Source organism: Syngnathoides biaculeatus, chromosome 13 (genome assembly GCF_019802595.1).
Source record: "Syngnathoides biaculeatus isolate LvHL_M chromosome 13, ASM1980259v1, whole genome shotgun sequence".
NCBI classification, from domain to species: domain Eukaryota; kingdom Metazoa; phylum Chordata; class Actinopteri; order Syngnathiformes; family Syngnathidae; genus Syngnathoides; species Syngnathoides biaculeatus.
The window spans coordinates 9,046,510-9,062,589 of NC_084652.1; the positions used below are offsets into that span (position 1 = coordinate 9,046,510).

Genomic DNA, 16,080 nt, shown 5'->3' on the forward strand with positions numbered 1-16,080 from the left:
AAAGATAACCATATTGCTTGGCCTCTCAGGGTCCGTTAATAAATTTCTCCAAACAATCGGAGACCCGCCAAGTTGCTGGAGCAAAGCTGCCTTCAAACTGCTTGAGATGCACAACTACTGTCAGCAGTCATTAACCTTTAGCATTTAGATCATCAAGATATGCTGCCCTAGTCGCAACCATCTTTTTCTGCTGCAATCAATTATTTAAATTTCCAGTGATCTGAATTGTGTTGTGAGGGTGAATTATTGATCACGTAGTCCATTATCATGTTTCTTACTTGTAGCAACACTCTAATAAAAAGCAGAGTTAAAATTGGGAGTCAAAAATCCATAACAAAAGCCACAGTAATAAAAAATAATGACGTTTCGGGTCAGAATATCAATAACGCACAGCAGAACCCAATTTTGCGATGTGTAATGCGATAGAGCTGTGAAAAAATGAAAAGTCTTTTGTGCTGAATCATCATTCACCAGCTAATTTTGACAAACTGCCAGAAAACAAATGTCAAGGGATGCCTAGTTTTCACAATTTCATATTCCTGGCTATCCACATAAAAACATTATGGCTCAGCTCTTAATGTGCAAACTAAACTCTGATACAACCGATTGTAAATGTAAGGTTGGACAAAATGCTCAACAAATTATCCTTTTATTGGTGTATTAAATATAGTTCAGTCCCCCTCTTGTATTTAAAGGTTTGCTATTTCAAGGCAGTTTGTCTCCACTCCAAAAGTAAGAAATGATTTGCATTGATCGGAAATGAAAGAACAACCCAAGGCAATCAAACTGTGCTCAAGCTGTGTGCACTCCAAAGAGATGAAATATAACGTTAAATGTATGAAGTTGATGGTGTGTTTCTGAAGGATTTCCACTCCTGTTTTGTCAGTGACAGCAGATACTTTCCTCGTGGAGGGCAACAAGCAGGAGCACCAGCTGTCCAACCTGAAGCCCACCACCTCCTACTCGGTGGCCCTCTATGCCACCAAAGGACCCCTCACCAGCGGCACTGTCATCGCCAACCTCCAAACACGTAAGCCTTCATTTTCTTAAGCCTCATCCTTCCCCGTTGCGTTCCTTGATGACAGAGTTGGACGGACAGAAAGCAACGGGTGGTGGGTCTGAGCAGCAAACTAGCAAGGGAGCCTGAAGCGTGTGGGAAGGTTTTACTAAAAAGGAGCACGGTGACTTGCAAAATAAGCAAGTTTGTGCTAAAAGTCAATGTACAGTGAAGAAAATAAGTATTTGAACACCCTTCCCACTTAGAAATCATGGAGGGGTCTGGAATTTTCATCGTAGGTGCATGTCCACTGAGAGAGAGCAAATCTGAAAAGAAAAATCCAGGAATCAAAATGTATGATTTTTTTTCTTCAACAATTTGTGTGATACAGCTGCAAACTAGTATTTGAACACCCGTCTATCAGCTAGAATTCTGACTCTCAGAGACCTGTTAGTGCACCTTTAAAAGTCCACCTCCACTCCATGTATTGTCCTGAATCGGATGCAGCTCTGTGATGTCGATAGCTGCATAAAGACACGTGTCCACCCCATTATTAGAAAATGGAAGAAGATAAACATGATGGTCAATATCAATCGGAGTGGAGATATCACCTCGTGGGGTCTCAGTGATCCTTAGAAAAGCGAGAAATCAGCCCATGACTACATGACAGGATTTGATCAATGACCTGAATCGAGCTGGGAAACGATTTCCAAGGGGCCTGTTGGTAATACACTTAGACGTCATGGATTGAAATCACGCATGGCACAGAAGGTTCCCCTGCTTTAACCAGCACATGTCAAGGCCCGTCCTAAGTTTGCCACGGACCATTTGGATGATAAGAGGAGTCATGGGAGAGAGTTTTGTGGTCAGATCAGATCAAAATGGAACTTTTTGGTCACAATTCCACTAACCATGTTTGGAGGAAGACGAATGATGAGTTCCATCCCAAGAACACCATCCCTACTGTGAAGCATGGGGGTGGTAGCATCATGCTTTTGGGGGTGTTTTTCTGCACATGGGACAGGACGACTGCACTGTATTTAGGAGAGGATGACCGCGGCCATGTATTGTGAGATTTTGGGGAACAACCTCTTTCCCTCAGTCAGAGCATTGAAGATGGGTCGTGGCTGGGTCTTTCAATATGACAATGACTGAAACCACACAGGCAGGAAAACCAAGGAGTGGCTCCGTAGTAAGCATATCAAGGTTCTGGCATGGCCTAGCCAGTCCCTAGACCTAAACCCAATAGAAAATCTTTGGAGGGAGCTGAAACTCTGTGTTTCTCAGCCCAGAATCAAAAGCCCAGAAACCTTTCTGATGTAGAGAAGATCTGTGTGGAGGGGTGGGCCAAAATCCCTCCTGCAGTGTGTGCAAACCTAGTGAACAACTACAGGAAATGTTGGACCTCTGTAATTGCAAACAAGGGCGACTGTACCAAATGTTAACAAAATTTTTCTCAGGTGTTGAAATACTTAAATTTCAGACCCCTCCATGATTTCTAAGTGGGAGAACATGCAATATAGCAGGGCGTTCAGATACTTATTTTCTTCACTGTATGTGTTCATGGAAAGTGCTTAAAAAGTGTTTTACAATGTTTAAAGCTTTATGTTTAAAAGGTGTTGCTTTGTAATATTTTTAAACGTTAAAAGCAATAATGATCAGATTTGGAAGATGCCCGATTCCCATCTGATGATTTTCAATCCCGTGTGGGTGAAGATGCCATGATGCATATGTGTGTGTCTTAATTTTCTCCTTAGAGCCATGTTGTGTAACTCCATTTTAAATCAGACATGGAGATAATCCTAAAAAAATAAAATGTTCTCCACACCTTTAATTATGTTCAACTTTCCAGACAGGCTAGACAGATTTATAAACATTCCAGTTTAGCAAAGTTTCGCCTTTGTAACTTTTTTTCTAGAGTTTTCAAAAAAAGATGAAAAAGCAGAGAAGTTTTTATTCCCAGAGGAGCATCAACTCTTCCTGTGGCAGAAATGAGATTCAAACAATGTCAACATGCCAGAACAGGGTTGCAGAGAAGTGGAAACACAAAGAATGCTGAGAAATGCGACAAAAAAATGCACCCAGCGCAACATGAATGAGCAAATGTCGAAGATGTTTCACATTTGGAAACAAGTCCTGCCTGCTACCTTCAGTCTTCTTCACTCTTAAAAATAGAAAACTAGGAGGTGAATTGATGTGCCTCCTCTGCTTCACGGGAAGGAGGGAAATGTATCTTCTATTTTGGAGAGTACGGGGTTACGCATGAACCAGATTTCTTGCTCATGACGTGAACCACTATGGGGAGCTTCACGTAAGCGCGGCACAATCAGGTGAGTTGTTGACATCCTCAGAGGGACTTTTGACATCAGGCAAACTGATTGGATTTTTTTAATTATATTTTTATCCATTTGTCCATTTCCAAAGCCCAAATCATGACTTCATTCAAGTCTCCCCAGTCTCCCCACTCCGAGTAAGACCAGCTTCACCGAAAAAAAACCTAAAAGTTTGTCTTCTTGAGGTAGAAATATGGCCACACAATAATCAAAACCGATCTAAAGCAACACTGTCTCACCACAATCCAAAATTGTAAATGAAAGAAAAACTCTCAAGCTTAATTCTAAACCTAGAAAAAAAAGTAGGTTAACAAAACAATTTCTCCCTCCTACTCTCCTGCAACCAGGTTCCGTACATAGTGGTCCTCTTTATCTTTGGTACAACACGCCTTTCAAACCAGTTTCTAATATCTACTCACAACAGGATTAAAACGCACACAACTGGCAAGGAAAAAAAATATACACCACAGACTTTAAAAAAAAAAAACATGACACAAAGAAAAAGAGGATTTTATCTTAAAAATTGTAAACTATTTCTTTATAGTTCTTTAACTGGCTGTGATGATAATCTACTATGATTTACTATGAAATATATATATATATACACACACGCTGTACATTGGGTACATTGTAATTAAACTTAGAGCTCTACAGGTAAAATTATTTTTAAACCAGCAGGGTCTTCAAATACTTTTTTTTTTCCCACTGTGTGTATATATATATATATATATATATATATATATATATATATGTCTCTAAAGAAAATATTGCAGTCATTGTATCTGGGTAACTACGCTGGTGATCACTTTATAATACTTGATGACCAATTTGCACATTTGTCATGCTACCATTAATACTGCACTGCTGGACATGTTACTTTGCTTTTATTGACTCTGCACTTATGTTCATGTCCTAGATATTTGTTTACAATTACTTGTTTGCTGTAGTACTAGTGTTTTGTTTTGTTTTGTTTTTACATGCAGTCCTTGGCCAATAAAGGCGGTTCTAATGCTAATTTGTGCATTCAACAAATGAGAATGCACCTCTGTTTACATTTGGATTTAATGTAGCATCTCAGAAAGTGTAGTCAGGCACCCGAACTTGAGAGTCTCGAAAATGGCTGCGGATCTCCCTGTAAAGTTAGTTTGTGCAATATGACTTAATGTTTCAATTCATGTCATTGTCCTGCTCCTTTGGTGTGGCCACCTTGTCCAAGGAACACAGTATGAAACACTGCTACAGACACAAATGAAGAAGAGTCACTAACTCAGTAAGTTGCAATAACATTCATTTGCCGCAGATGATGGAGCACATCAAGATACTCAATATTAAAAAAAAGATAAAAGTCCTCTGTTTTGTTGCATTCGCTTAGTTTGATACAAAAACATTTGCGTATTCCTTTCGATAATATTCCATCTATTCATTTCATTACAAGCTCATTAGTCACATTTTATGATGATAAAACGGGCAGAAAAAAAAATCAAGTGCATCCTCATCCTGTGAGGTAATACCCCTTTTATAAAGCATGAACAAATGATCCCATCTGCTGCTTCTGTCTGTTTATTCCATAAAACCTTGTTTATACTCTGTTCATGCTCAACTCAGTCCTGTTCCGAGCAAAACCCGCTGAACATCTGCTTACTTGCTTCAGTACTGTTTAAAAAGTATAAATAGAGAAATAATGTCCCATGGTCATTTTTTTTTAACTAATTGAAAAGAAACATTGCATCTCACCTCTCTCACCTTTCATCCCAGCAAAAGGCTTCATCAAGACAAACCAAAAGACAAACCTTGTTCATTCTCTAGTACACGCAGACAGAATGGGCACTTGTCAGATAACCGTGGGGGCGGGGGGGGGGGGGGTTGTATTCGGAGTGGTCGTGTGGCACAGCGAGAGGAAGCAATGGCAGAAGATAAGAGTGCAATGGAGAGGCCGAGCCCCGGGTGATGTGGGAGTAAATAGCGGGGAGGGAAAGGCAAAAATACGGTGCAAGGGAGATCAAATTAGGGAGGAATATGCAGAGGATCGGTAGACTGCAGCTTCCTCTTAAATCTTGGAATGCGCCTTTGAGTGAGCGAGCTCTCTTAAACACGCTCACCTTCTCGTTTCCCTTTGTTCCCCGTTTAAATTTAAACTTTCCTGAGGTGAAACTGCCAATCAGAACCGCTAAGATAAAAGGTCACGGAGGATGCGTAATTCACTGAGCTATCACACGTTGGCATTCTTCTGCCTCGAGAGGGAATTTCTATACCGGTACAGGTCATGCCGGCTTGCAATGTCTTGAACTGTACAGTCCAATTCAAAATCTGCAGGCCCTGTTCCAGTAGTTCCAACTGAAATTTTGGAGTACATTACGTCTTGTGGCTCCTAGAGTTGCTCTTAGTTGATTTTGCTCCCTTTTCATCATCTGTTGCTCCGCTTTAGTTACAGAATCACCTTTCCCCATTGAAATGAATGGAAATATGAATATATTACACACGTACACCCAAATGCAACCTGTTGTTAATTTTAAAAATAGCACTATAGTGTTTGGTTGATAAAATGTAGTAATAATTAAATAGAATGTAAGAAATGTAATTTGTGCATCATTATTAATTCATTGTGACTGTCTAGTGTGTGAGAATTGTCAACCAGGGGGCAGTATACTACAGTCATGGGAAAAAAAAGAAGACTTTCACAACTACTTTCACTTTTACCCCTTCTACGGCGTTTGGTATTGTGTGTTAGCGTTAAGGTAGCAAAATGCCAAATTGTGTGGTTGCTCTAAATACGCACACAATCTATTGCCACACATGAAAAATAGAATATAATGGGAAAATGGAATTTACTGGGGTTTAGCCGTGTTTCTCGGAGTATACTGGGCTTAAAATGCTGTTTGACATTTACAGGCAACCTTAAATTGAATTAACTATTGAACACACATGCCCGACTCTTCTCACACACAATTCATTTCTCTCGCACGAAGCCAAATGGCAATATTCACAAAAGGTGTTTTAGTCATGAATTGACCAATACGTTTTGAAGGATTTGAACCCCCAAAACACTGGTGATGTCAGGTGGGGAAACTAGCATAACATTGCTACGTGTGAATGATTGAATGAAATCAGAAGCATGGCGTCTCTCTCAGTTAAGAATGTATTGTATTTAGAATCTATAATATATCGTTGCTTTGAATCAAATCAGAAGCATGGAGTCTGTCTCAGTTCAGAATGTATTGTATTGTATTCGCCATTTTTACTGTTTGTCTTACGTCAGCGCACGTGGCGTGACGTCACTTCAGGAAGCGTGGTCAAGTGCCCTGTACGGAGGGGTCAATTGGCCTGAGATTGCTCACTAGTCAGATTTCAAGTATCTACGTATCACAATCAATATTATATAATATATATATATATATTTATAAAAAATAAATAAATAAATAAAATAACAATCAATATCACACTGAATGGGTAAGCATTAAAAATTCACGTTTGCATATTATGTCACCCGTAGCTTCATTTTTCCAAGGTTGTTGACACTTGTTTAACTCATCAGCGGGTTCAACAAGGAGCGTTTAAAATAAGCGGGAAATGCTTTGCTTTGATTGTAAAAGCAGACGGCAGAAGACACGATGCTTTTACAGTAAACTAGCAAAAGTGTTGCGGCGCAGAACTATCACATTGTCATGCACATGAGATTTTGTTTGCCGTGGCCTCATCCTTCAAATCTATTTTCATACTCACGCTCGCAGATCAAAAGTCCTGAAAAGAAAAAACTATCTAAATACAGAAATCACTTTCTAATGGCCCCCTCAGCGGTACTCCGGTGCGTTTCGTATATTTAACAGAAGCAGCTTAGGTTAAGCTGAAGATGGGTCGGTGCTGCTTTTCTACATCACAGCGCTCGAGGGACGGGGGAAGAAAAAAAAAAACCCTTTAAAAGTCCTTGAGTGACCTGGAAAAAAAAAGTTCTTGCAGCCCATGTTCAGCCCGGTGGTCTCTTTGAAGCCTTTTTGTAAGCAATTATTCGTCAATGACGCGTCGGCAGGTCAGTCAAATGTTGCCCGCTGTGTCTCATTTCCAGGGTATTAATTTACGGCCTGTGCGGCGACATTTTGCTCGCTGCAGCTGCTCAGACCATTTTATTGTCGCCGATAATATCGTCTGGTGCATCTGGCCTCATCGTGGATGAGTCACACACATTGTCTTCTTAACAAGGCGGCGATCGGATGGACAGCTGACCTTGAGCACTCCTCCATTTCTTCTGATTCGTGGAAATTCACATCAAATTATAGACGCAGTCTTTTTGCCTAGAAGCGCAACATATGAGTCATTTCGTAATTTTGCATTCTGTCTTACACTTTTGTTAGCGAATTACCCTGATTGACAATGGGGGAATTATTTTGTATTATTTTTAAAGATGAAACTACCAAGAAAAGTGTTTTTTTCATGTTTGATGAAAAATCTTTTGTTTTCCCTGCAACAATGAATATTATCTAACAAGTTAACACAGCAGCTTGCTCCTTTTCCTGTTCCAAACACTGACTCAACAGCGCCTCTGCTGGTGGTTGCCAAGTAGTTCATTTCATGGCCATCAGTAGAAACTCATCTAGGGTACATCAAGATGTCGATTGTATGGAAGTTAAAAAGAAATTGTTGAAAGAATAAGTATCCTAATGTAATTTATATTTACCTAATAACAAGACAAAGATATAAAAATGTAAATAAAGTGACCAGAGATTGTCTACTAAATCTGTAAATATGGCTACAGTGTTGGAAAAATGCTGACATCATTTATGGCCAACTAACTGGCCCAATTTAGTAGGCAACACACATTGCCTGAAATCTGAACAAAAAAAAAAACACCAATAAATACTTGAAGCAGTGCAGCAGAGAAAAACATTTTGAAATGGAGACGTCCGTTAGGAATAAATTAAGACAATTTATTAAAGCAAATGTTACAACAGATGTAAATGTGTTTAGGCCAGCAAAGAACACCCTTCTGTCCTTGGCACTCACCACTGATTTAAAAACTGCACAAATTTGAGTTTTGTTTTTTTTTTTTTTGGGGGGGGGCTTAATTTAGCAGCAAAAATGTAAATCTATCTTTTCAAAGTCATCTGTATGTTCTACAAAACTTTCCAGAAGGCTACTGTGCTCCTTTTGCAATTTTCCTCATTTGCTTCAAGACCCAATCGACATTCCTTTCCACACAAATTGATAAAATTACTTTCAATTAATCAACGAATCGATAAAGATACATAAGGTATGCCGAGTATTAACAGAAATAATCGAAGTCAGCTTTGTTATCCCACTGCTTTTTCCTTTCAAACCAGACTTGTTTGAGCAATGCGAGTGCGTTCACCTCGTAGGTTGTATCAAGATGTTCCAAACCAAGCGGTATCAAGTCAAACCACTCAAAATTCTTCTGTTCTTGCGCTTTTGACAGCCATGGACGCTCCTCTGAACCTCACAGCCAGCGAAGTGAATCACCGCAGCGCTCTCATCTCTTGGCAACCGCCCATCTCTGAAATCGACAACTACATGCTCACCTACAAGTCAGCCGACGGCAACCGTAAAGTAAGTGTCGCATATCCTGCGGCTGCCCTTTGCAAATATTTGATGTCTTAATCCAACAATTTGGTGTCTTTCCCCCTTTTGGATTCATATGATATTACCGTAATTCCTGGCCTACAGAGCGCACCTGGTTGTAAGCCTCACCCAGTGCATTTGTAAAAGAAATACCATTTGGTACACGCATGCGCCCCAACTGTGTAAAAGTCGCAAGTGCCCACATTGAAACAAGAGATATTTACAAAGAAAGTCGGTACACTTAAAGTTTAATGCTAGCATGATGCTAACACTAGCGTGGTACTAACGCTAGCCTGACCCTAACGCTAGCACGGCGCTGACAGGGCTGGTAAAAAGCCCTGAGACACGCCAATCATACAGCAGCAACACGCTAGCACAGTGCTAAGGCTGGCACAGCACTAACATGGCCGGTAAAAGTCACATATATACCGGTCTCACTCGAACCTTTTCCGCTCGAGTGCCCCCTTGCGGCCGTTGTAAGAAAATACACAAATTAGTCGCATCACCGCATAAACCGCAGGGTTGAAAGGGTGTGGAAAAAAGTCGCAGCTTGTAGGCCGGAAATTACGGTAATCATCTTCACTCACACTAACCTAGCATGATTAGATAAGATATCATTTGTCTCCAAGAATAACTGTAATGTAGTCGAATGAGGCCGACCAATGCCAATTCTGGAGGCTAAAAAAAAAGTAAATATTCAATATGTCGGCCAATATCTGATAATTTGCTAATAACTGATAAATTGGGAGATGTACGGATTGAGAACATTCCCAAACATTTAAAGGGGAATATACAGTCTGTTTGTGTGATATGACATTTACACTTTCAATTTCAATTCTTATACTCTTTATGAGATTAGCATTTGTTGTTGCTATCGATGGCCTATCACCTACTTTTGTGTTCTTATCAATCCAATTTCTGTACCATTTATCCTCACAAGCGTGGTGTAACCTATCCCAGCTATCTTCAGGCGAGGGGCGGGGCACACCCTGAACTAGTCACCAGCCAATCGCTGGGCACATAGAAACAAATAACCTTTCACACTCACATTCACGCAGACGGGCAAGTCAGAGTCTTCAATCGACCTACCGTGCAATATTTTTGGGATGTGGGAGGAGAGCGGTGCAAACACGGGAAGAACACGCAAACCCCAGTGTGTATCGCTTCTGCTGTACTCTGAGACATTTCAAGATATTCTGTGAGCTATTGGCGATTCAAAAGACATACATTATTAATGAATGAAGCGGCAGTTGGCAGTATAAAAGGTTAGCTTTCATCTCCAGTGGGAGTCTTTACACAGGCTTGAAAATACTTGGAGGTATTATGATGCTCCTCAGGGACAGGTTAAACGCAGAGTACTCCACTATTTTGTGTGTAAAACGCCTTCAAGGAAACGTACGATACTTTTTTTTTCCACAATTTTAAACAGTTCCTGTATGTTTTAATCACATTTGCTACGTTTTTCCCGGGTTTTGTCAAAATACCCTAAAGATAAAAAATATATATATTACTCGTGGAGACTACACTACACTACACTACACTAGGTACTCAACCCCATTGACAAATTAACCGAGCAATCAAGTATATATATATGCGTTTTATTCAGAAGCTGTTCCTGTGTGATAATACTAGTTAAGGATTATGTCTCTCCTTTTGTAGACCTCAAAACCTGATGTTTTTAGAGATCCAAAGTTCCAGATCCACATTAGCAATATCCTTGATCCATCCATGCACCCATTTTCTTTGCCGCTTATCCTCAAGAGAGTCATGGGGAGTGCTGGAGCCTATCCCGATCCCAGCCGTCAACGGGCAGGAGGCGGGGTACACCCTGAACTGGTTGACAGCCAATCGCAGGGCACATCGAGACAAACATTCACAATCACACCTAGGGGCAATTTAGAGTGGCCAACGCTTTACCGGCTGATCCACCGTGCTGCCCGCAAAAAATGAATATATTTCTTAAATGATTTAATTATATAAATTATTTAAACTATACATGTATTTCTACTATGGAGTTTATTATCAGGAAAAGCTTGAAAAAAAACTATTTTTTAGGCTTGGAACGCATTTTTTCCTTTTTCATTCATTGCAATGGGAAAACGTGCTTTGGTTTTTGAACATTTTGGTTTTCAACCAGCCTTCTCGAACGGATTGGGTTCGAGAACCAAGGCACCACTGTATATGCCTTTTATTCAGAAGCTAATCTGTGCATCGTACAAAAGTCAATGCAGCTCTGCTTACTATTTGGCATTAATATAAAAGCTGGGTAGTTGCACCCATGGTGGAGGGGGCGGGGGGGGGGGGTTGTGTATGCTCGTACTATTTAACGATCATGTTTCTCACTTCGTTTCGTTTACTCATTTGCCCCTCGCGGGCATCCTGGGAAACTGCGTGTGTTGGCATCTCCCGGCTTGTCAGGAAATGCTTACCACATTTAATCTACAGCGGCCTACCAGTAAATTGTACTTCACACCTGCAGGGAAACGAATATACGAACCGCAGTGGTGCTTGCTTGCCATACAATCGCGTCACTGTAAATGTTTCTGTTTGGCCCGGGCTGACTTTTTCAAATTGATTTTACCTATATTTTATACTTTCCCTCTACATTTGATTCATTTTTTTGTATTTTGTTTGGCATATTGGACTTTTACTCACATTTGGCAAATCCCTGATTCTGACCTGACTTTAGCAATTTCATGCTTTTTTTTTTTTCCTCCCACTAATCACGCTTCCCATGAAGCATATCCCAATCATGCCACTCGAGAGCAACACATTTAAAATTGTGTGACTTGAACCGTGCAACTTAAATCCACTGATACAGTTTTTCTTGGGTACTCATGAAATATAAAGAAGCACAAATCAAACATTTAACAGGTTTTGAAACTAAATATATATCACACATTTCCTGGCAACGTGTCGGTGTGAATAATGCAAGGGAGCAGCTGGTAAATGCCGTCTCCCTCCCAGCTCCAAGGACACGGGCAGTTTTTCGGGTCAAGACGAGACGTTTACTGCAGGCGAAAGCGAGGATGATGTACAACTCGAAATGCGGAGTCGTGATTTTTGTCGTCGCCGTTTACTCCGCATTCGGTCAGATGCCCGACGGACGTACGGACGAAACTTGAGGCGTTATCTTTCCAGGGCAGCGCATAAAAACACGGGGCCATTACAATCTATTATGCGGCGTATATGTTAATAGGATAAGTTACTGTATCTAATTATGGTACGTTATGATCTCCGAGGCAAAGAATCCTGGCTCAGCAACCGTGCTATCAGAGAATTTCAAACCCAAACGCATTTAAAATACTTTTAAAGCCCCTGAGGGAAAAGGTACACTTCAATCTGTGGCTGAGGAGGTCGCTTTTGCTCAAAGCGTGAGTGGCACTTATTCTTAAACTGTATGAATCCAAAGTGAGTGAATATATGAATAGAATAGAAGGGAACACGGCGCTGCTGCTGCTGCTCCCACTGTTAAATGGTACTCGCTCTTGTGGTTCTCCGTGCGCTTGTTCCTATTTCAACATGTTCCTCCTTGATACAAACCGTAGATTGGTATGACATTTCCAATCATCTTCCCACATGGCGACGCTACAAAGTTGTAACTACATTTTTTTAAATTGGAAAAAAATCGCTTTTCTTCCACGTTCTTAGTTTGTCCATCCATTTTCTCTGCCGCTTATCCTCACGAGGGTCGCGGGGAGTGCTACAGCCTATCCCAGAGATCAACGTGCAGGAGGCGGGGTACACCCTGAACTGGTTGCCAGCCAATCACAGGGCACATCGAGACAAACAGCCACACCCGCAATCACACCGAGGGGCAATTTAGTGTCTAACTAATGTTGCGTGTTTTTGGGATGTGGGAGGAAACCGGAGATCCTAGAGAAAAGCCACGCAGGCACGGGGAGAACATGCAGACTTCACACAGGGAGGGCTGGGATTGAACCCGGGTCCTCAGAACTGTGAGGCTAATGCTTTCCGCCTGAGTCACCGTGCCGCCACGTTCTTAGTTTGTTTTGCCAAAATGATGCAGTTGTGATTGCGAACAGAAATAAATGGAAGTCACATCTCCAGTGTTATTTCTCTGTTTCGGCACATAGTAATGGGAATTTTGACTTTTACCTCAACTACTATTATAGTCTGTGTGTGAACAAGTTGCGGGCGCGTGTTTTCGTGCGCTAGGAGTTGATTCTTGACGCGGAGGACACGTGGATTCGCCTGGAGGGTCTGCCCGAGACCACAGAGTTCACCGTCAAGCTCCAAGCGGCGAGGGGTCTGGACACCAGCGCCGTCGTCTCCACGACTTTCACTACAGGTGCGCACGATACACACGCATACACATAAATCAAGCTCAAGTGATTTTGTGGATCCAGGATCCAGACCTCCTGAGACAAGGAAAACACATGATCTTATGAGGAGAAATGTAATTCCTTCTCCGCTCAAAATTACCATCATAAAACATTTACTAACTGTTCTGTCGATGTTTTAAATAACATTCTACCAACTGTAACTGCGACTGTAAAGAAAATGTATTGCAATTTAGATCAGAGCGCCATGTTTTATTTGACCAAGTTTTACCACAAAGCATCTTAATTTCATCTTTGAGAGCGAAAAAAATTGTGAATAATGCCTTTGTCCTTTAAGGGGGTGTTTATGTCCAGGTGGCGGACATGTAAAAGCAGTAAAAGCGCCGCTCGTTTCGAGTTTGTAATCACAACACCTCCTCTGCTCCTCCGCAGGGAGTCGGATGTTTGCGACGCCTCAGAATTGCGCCCAGCACCTCCTGAACGGCGAGACGCTGAGCGGCGTCTACACCATTTACATCAACCGGGACCCCAGCCAGGGCGTGCAGGTCTACTGTGACATGAGCACGGACGAAGGAGGCTGGATTGTACGTTGTGGCGCCCGATCACCTCCGAACGCATTTGATCTTTTGTCGGTATTTTGAATCCTTTGCCTCTGCTTTTTTTTTTTCTTCAGGTTTTCCAGCGACGTCAGAACGGCCTGACAGATTTTTCCAGAAAGTGGAGTGACTACCGGGTTGGCTTTGGGAACCTGGAGGATGAATTCTGGTTGGGTAAGGCTCACTGGCATTGAAACTATTGGTCAAAGAAGCACATACCGTAAATCATCAAATACAGTTATTGCCCCCATTTGAACTTAAAATCAAAAGTAAATGACACCCCCTCCATACATTTTTTTGCAGTTGCCTCTATTAATTTTTACCACCTAAAAAAAAAATACCCCGCTTTCCTCATACAACATTAGAATACAGAAGCTATTTCTTTTCGTTTAAAAGTGAAATACAATTTCACGCTACACAACAACTTTACTGAATTTTAAAATAATTTGAAACTACTGTAACATTATCATCGTTTGCATATTTAATTCAGCGATTCTTTTACTTACCACAAGGGGGAACCCATGTACCACACTTTGAGAATTTTGGGGATACATTGACAGTTGAAAGGGGTGCCCAGACCTTTTTTACCCCAAGATCTACTTCTCAAGAATCCAGGCTCTCACGATCGACGTGTGGGGCGGCGCTGATGTTTTTTTTTTTTTTTTTTTTTTTGCTTTTTAGAATGACCATTGATGAAATAGAATGACCCAGTCACAAAGATCTATCCACTACAAAAGTGCAAAACATATTTATTTTAAAGTATTGAGGATTCTTTATGCGTAAATGTATGTTTATGTCCCTTGCGTAACCGCATGAGCCAATATTACACAACATAATTGACTTTAAAGATTTTTTTGTAACTATCTGGCGGCTTTCGCCGTTGAACTATATTGTGTGAAAAGTGACTGCTGCGCGGCCAATTGTGATTTTCGTTCGTTCACTTTTCTCATTCTCAGCTCGCTTTTTGGCGGGATGTCGGTGTCGTAGTTTCCATAAACAGTTTGAAAATGCCGCTTCACATTTCACTACACAGGCAGATGAGGCAAACGCACTTCAAAAAAGAGATTGTGGAAAAAAAAAAAAGTCTACCTTACATTCCGGATGAAAGTGATACGTTTTTGTCTCCTTTACTGCAGCATCCATACTCATGTTTAAGATTTCTTAAGCGAGAGCTTAAAATAGGGGGGAACTAACTGACAGCGTGTTTTCCGGTACTGTCGTTGTTTGCACATTCGCAATGAGCTAAAGTTAAAAAAAAAAAATAAAAGTACGGCTGATGCCTTTTCTTTTTTTTTTTTCCCCGTCTGCACACCGTCGCTATCGACCGAAACTGCCTCAGTCAATCGCAATCGACCCATTGAGCACCGCTGGTTTAAAGTGTAAATGTCCCCCAAATTACAATGTCAAAACAGTCTAATATCTATTCAAACTTTGCTCACAACATGACCGTAAGAAATAAATGATTTAAAATGCTTTTTCATTTCCCATTTCCTTATACAACGCACTCTTGTGTTTACAGCCACGCTGGCTATCCCACGGGTGATGAGACTGTATTTTGCCTTCTTCTCAACAAGACAGAGCGGCTAATTTCGCTCTGTTTGTGTGTTGAAAATGTGTAAAATAATCAATAGAATTGAATTGATGCATTGTTGTGGTCTCTTGACCACCTAATTTTTTAGTCGTCATCTTGCCGGGAGAAACAGAGACATAAATATCCACTAGGCTTGGGTCATCAAACAGTTATTTGTGAAAGATGAATAACAGAAATGATATCAGTTAATGTTTATACAAAAGGTAAGTTCTGGCTTTGTTCAGCTTTATTTTTGAAACCATAAATACTTCTTCCTGGTATAAGGAATGCAATATCATTCTGTTTCAATCAGTTGTTGTTTTATGAGGAGGAAACATGTCGCCAATATGTTGCACAAAGACAGAATCCTTTTCACGTTGATTATTTGAAATCTCCCTGCCTCAAAAAAAAAACAAATGAACAACTGTTTTGATGCCCCCCCAACCCCTCATTATAAAACAATAATCATATTCATGACTAAATGTGCAAATGAGTCGCCTTTCTGGAAATGCCTCATTTTGTATGTTGTTGTTGTTGTTTTGCAACAGATGATTAAAGCAGATTATTACATGAATATTTCATCAAGAACTTCAGAGGAAGAAGTTTTTTTAGCGTCTTGATTAGAGAAATTAAATACAACCGCAGGGAGTTTGACGGTATAACATCATCAGGCCGTTGCGACACCAACGTCTCATTCCTTTGGCTCATGATT

The 16,080-nt window shown here is 40.8% G+C and overlaps 1 protein-coding gene across 1 annotated transcript in view; it reads left to right on the forward strand.

The window, feature by feature from the left end:
* Positions 1–16,080, forward strand: part of tnr (tenascin R (restrictin, janusin)) — a 141,230-nt gene that overhangs the window by 112,461 nt on the left and 12,689 nt on the right. The window contains exons 24-28 of the mRNA XM_061840261.1: positions 887–1,030; positions 8,756–8,886; positions 13,078–13,210; positions 13,635–13,786; positions 13,876–13,972. Coding sequence (XP_061696245.1) covers positions 887–1,030; positions 8,756–8,886; positions 13,078–13,210; positions 13,635–13,786; positions 13,876–13,972 — 657 coding nt within the window. The remainder of the gene's footprint in view (positions 1–886; positions 1,031–8,755; positions 8,887–13,077; positions 13,211–13,634; positions 13,787–13,875; positions 13,973–16,080) is intronic.